The sequence below is a fragment of the Musca domestica genome, unplaced genomic scaffold (genome assembly GCF_030504385.1).
Source record: "Musca domestica strain aabys unplaced genomic scaffold, Musca_domestica.polishedcontigs.V.1.1 37, whole genome shotgun sequence".
Lineage (NCBI taxonomy): Eukaryota > Metazoa > Arthropoda > Insecta > Diptera > Muscidae > Musca > Musca domestica.
The window spans coordinates 7818846-7821143 of record NW_026712321.1 but is presented as its reverse complement, the minus strand read 5'-3'; the positions used below and the strand labels follow the sequence as shown (position 1 = coordinate 7821143).

The window sequence follows — 2298 nt, the reverse complement described above, 5'->3', positions numbered from 1 at the left end:
CCATGGTCTGGTGTGAAGGGGGAATACATCGGTCCACTCCTTCTGGTGCCTCCCCCCCACAAAATATTGAAATTTTGAGTACCCATGAAGCTCATAAATCGTCAAATTAACATCCGATTCCATTTAGACTTGGCACATCTGTCGAAATATTTATATCATATTTTTGGGTCCGATAGGAAATGGGCAATATTGGCCCATTCCTTCGGGATCTGCTCCATAGAGGGTCAAACGTTTGAATAACCTTAACACTAGTCAAAATATATTCAGATAATCGAACATAGGCTGAGGGTATATCTCTGGCGGCAAATACCACCTGATACTTTTTAACTTGTTTTGCTTTCATTCAATAAAATTAAGAAAATGTAAAAATTATGGCGTTTGGTATTGTTGCAGTTTTATTTATCTCACCCTGTATATCACCTCTAATTAAATTAAACCCATAGGGTTTTTAACAATCAAAACCCTCGCTAATTTCCAGATTTCTTTAAATTTTTTTTTTTAAATTCTGTGTCATTATTAGGTTCTTAGTATGTTTCGGCTGAATTGTTGCTTCTTCTCTCTTTAGTACTGACATTTGGAAATTATATATTTCGTAAATATTCCGCAAAGGTGTTAGCCTTTTTAGCACTGGAGCCTTGTGAGATATTAGTGCTCTAAATATGGAAGAATTTTTTGATGACATTTTCATAATCTCCTACAATTTGGTCATGGTCTGTAAAAGATTTTTACAGACTTCCCTTGATAGATTTCCTTTTTCAAACCTTTGAAAATCTACTCTTGTAGTTCGAATTTCCAATTCAGTTTAATTATTTGTTCCAAATTAATGACTCCAATTAAATGTGGTAAGCGAAACGGACCATTGAAAAACTATTTCCTAAAATACCCTAATTAAAATAAAATTATTATTTATCTTCACTAAAAATCTGCATAAATTAAAATAGAAATAATGAAAAAAAAAAAGAACATGACAAGAGGAATTTGGGAAAGGAAATTGCAAAACATAACGTCATATTGCGGATGGATGTTTTTGTTATTAAAACATTTTAAAAATGTTAAGAATTTATTTGGGATTTTTTATTTTGTTGGGGACTTTTTTAAAAATTATGGTAAGTCTTTAATATTTATTTTTGAAAAATGTAATATTTTGAAATAAATTTAATTATTTTCCCATTGTAAAAAAGCTAGCTGCTCGTTCCTTCAATGTGGAATTCCACAAATCCTCTGTGCTGAGCCACACATATCCGGTGAAATTTATTAACTGCAGCATACGAAAATTGGCCCCTAATCGCTTCTCATCCAACATAGCTGTGATGTTGGAACGCCAATTGCTCAACAATGCCGAAATTGAAATCAAAATTACCTATCAACATGTCAAGGATGATAAAATTCGGAGTTTTGTTAATATGAAATTGAATATCTGCGAAGCATTGCAGCAGCTCAAAGGGATGCCCATAATTCGAAAACTGTTTCTCCAATTGATGTCGTCGAGTAATTTGCCCTGCAATTGTCCCATTAAGGGGGTAAGTGGTTGAAATATCTTAAAATTTTGAATAGTTTTTAAGTTTCCCTTTATTTTTTCAGAACATTTTATATAGCATGAAAGATTTTCTACTAACCGAAGACACCCTGCCACCCTATACGCCCATCATTAATTTCAATTATTCTCTTGCCTTTTATGAAGATCAACAATTAATTGCCAAATTGTTAACCCAAGGGTCTTCGGTGCCGAAGACGGCAGCAGTGGTTCGTAAGATAAGTCGTAAAGGGAATTAATTTTTTTTAATTATTTTAATGAGCTTTTTGGTCAGATATATAAATAAAGAAAACTAATGGCTTCTTCGGTGGGTATTTCATTGATTTTGTATTTCTTTTTTGAATTGTATTTTCCATTGAATATTTAATTATAAATGTTTACTAACAATTAGTATATGTTTCTTTATAAATAAAACAATAAATAAATAATTGTTAATAAAAAATCCTAAATAATATCACAAAACACATCACCTAAGCTATGGCAACATAGTATCATAATTTGGTATTTTTTTTTGTCTTCTCTGGTGTTTATTGACATTTGTACTCTCTCCTGTGTGTGATCGCTCTCATCGATGTGTTGTCTCTTTTTTTGTTCCCAAATATACTTTGTTGCAATGCTCACTTTCGATGCTCTTACGTGTTATCCAATTACGATGGCGTTCTCATTACATTTGTCTCTTTTTAGTGCTCTTCTGGCAAAAATTGTTGCTAATGTTTCGTTGGCTTTGTACACGATAAGTGTGTTGCTTGTTTCTTTAATTATAA

At 32.1% G+C, this 2298-nt stretch overlaps 1 protein-coding gene across 1 annotated transcript; it reads left to right on the top strand.

The window, feature by feature from the left end:
* Nucleotides 1-1119: 1119 nt before the first annotated feature.
* Nucleotides 1120-1882, top strand: LOC109612917 (uncharacterized). Its single transcript, XM_020037396.2, has 2 exons — nt 1120-1520; nt 1582-1882. Exons 1-2 carry the CDS (start codon nt 1311-1313, stop codon nt 1771-1773), a joined length of 402 nt encoding a protein of 133 aa, XP_019892955.1. The 5' UTR covers nt 1120-1310; the 3' UTR covers nt 1774-1882.
* Nucleotides 1883-2298: the final 416 nt, after the last annotated feature.

Excerpts from the sequence above, each read along its gene's own strand:
- LOC109612917 (XM_020037396.2), top strand. The coding sequence starts at position 1,311 with ATGTTGGAACGCCAATTGCTCAACAATGCCGAAATTGAAATCAAAATT. Across the intron at positions 1,521-1,581 it reads GCAATTGTCCCATTAAGGGG|AACATTTTATATAGCATGAA; the intron begins GTAAGTGGTTGA and ends TTATTTTTTCAG.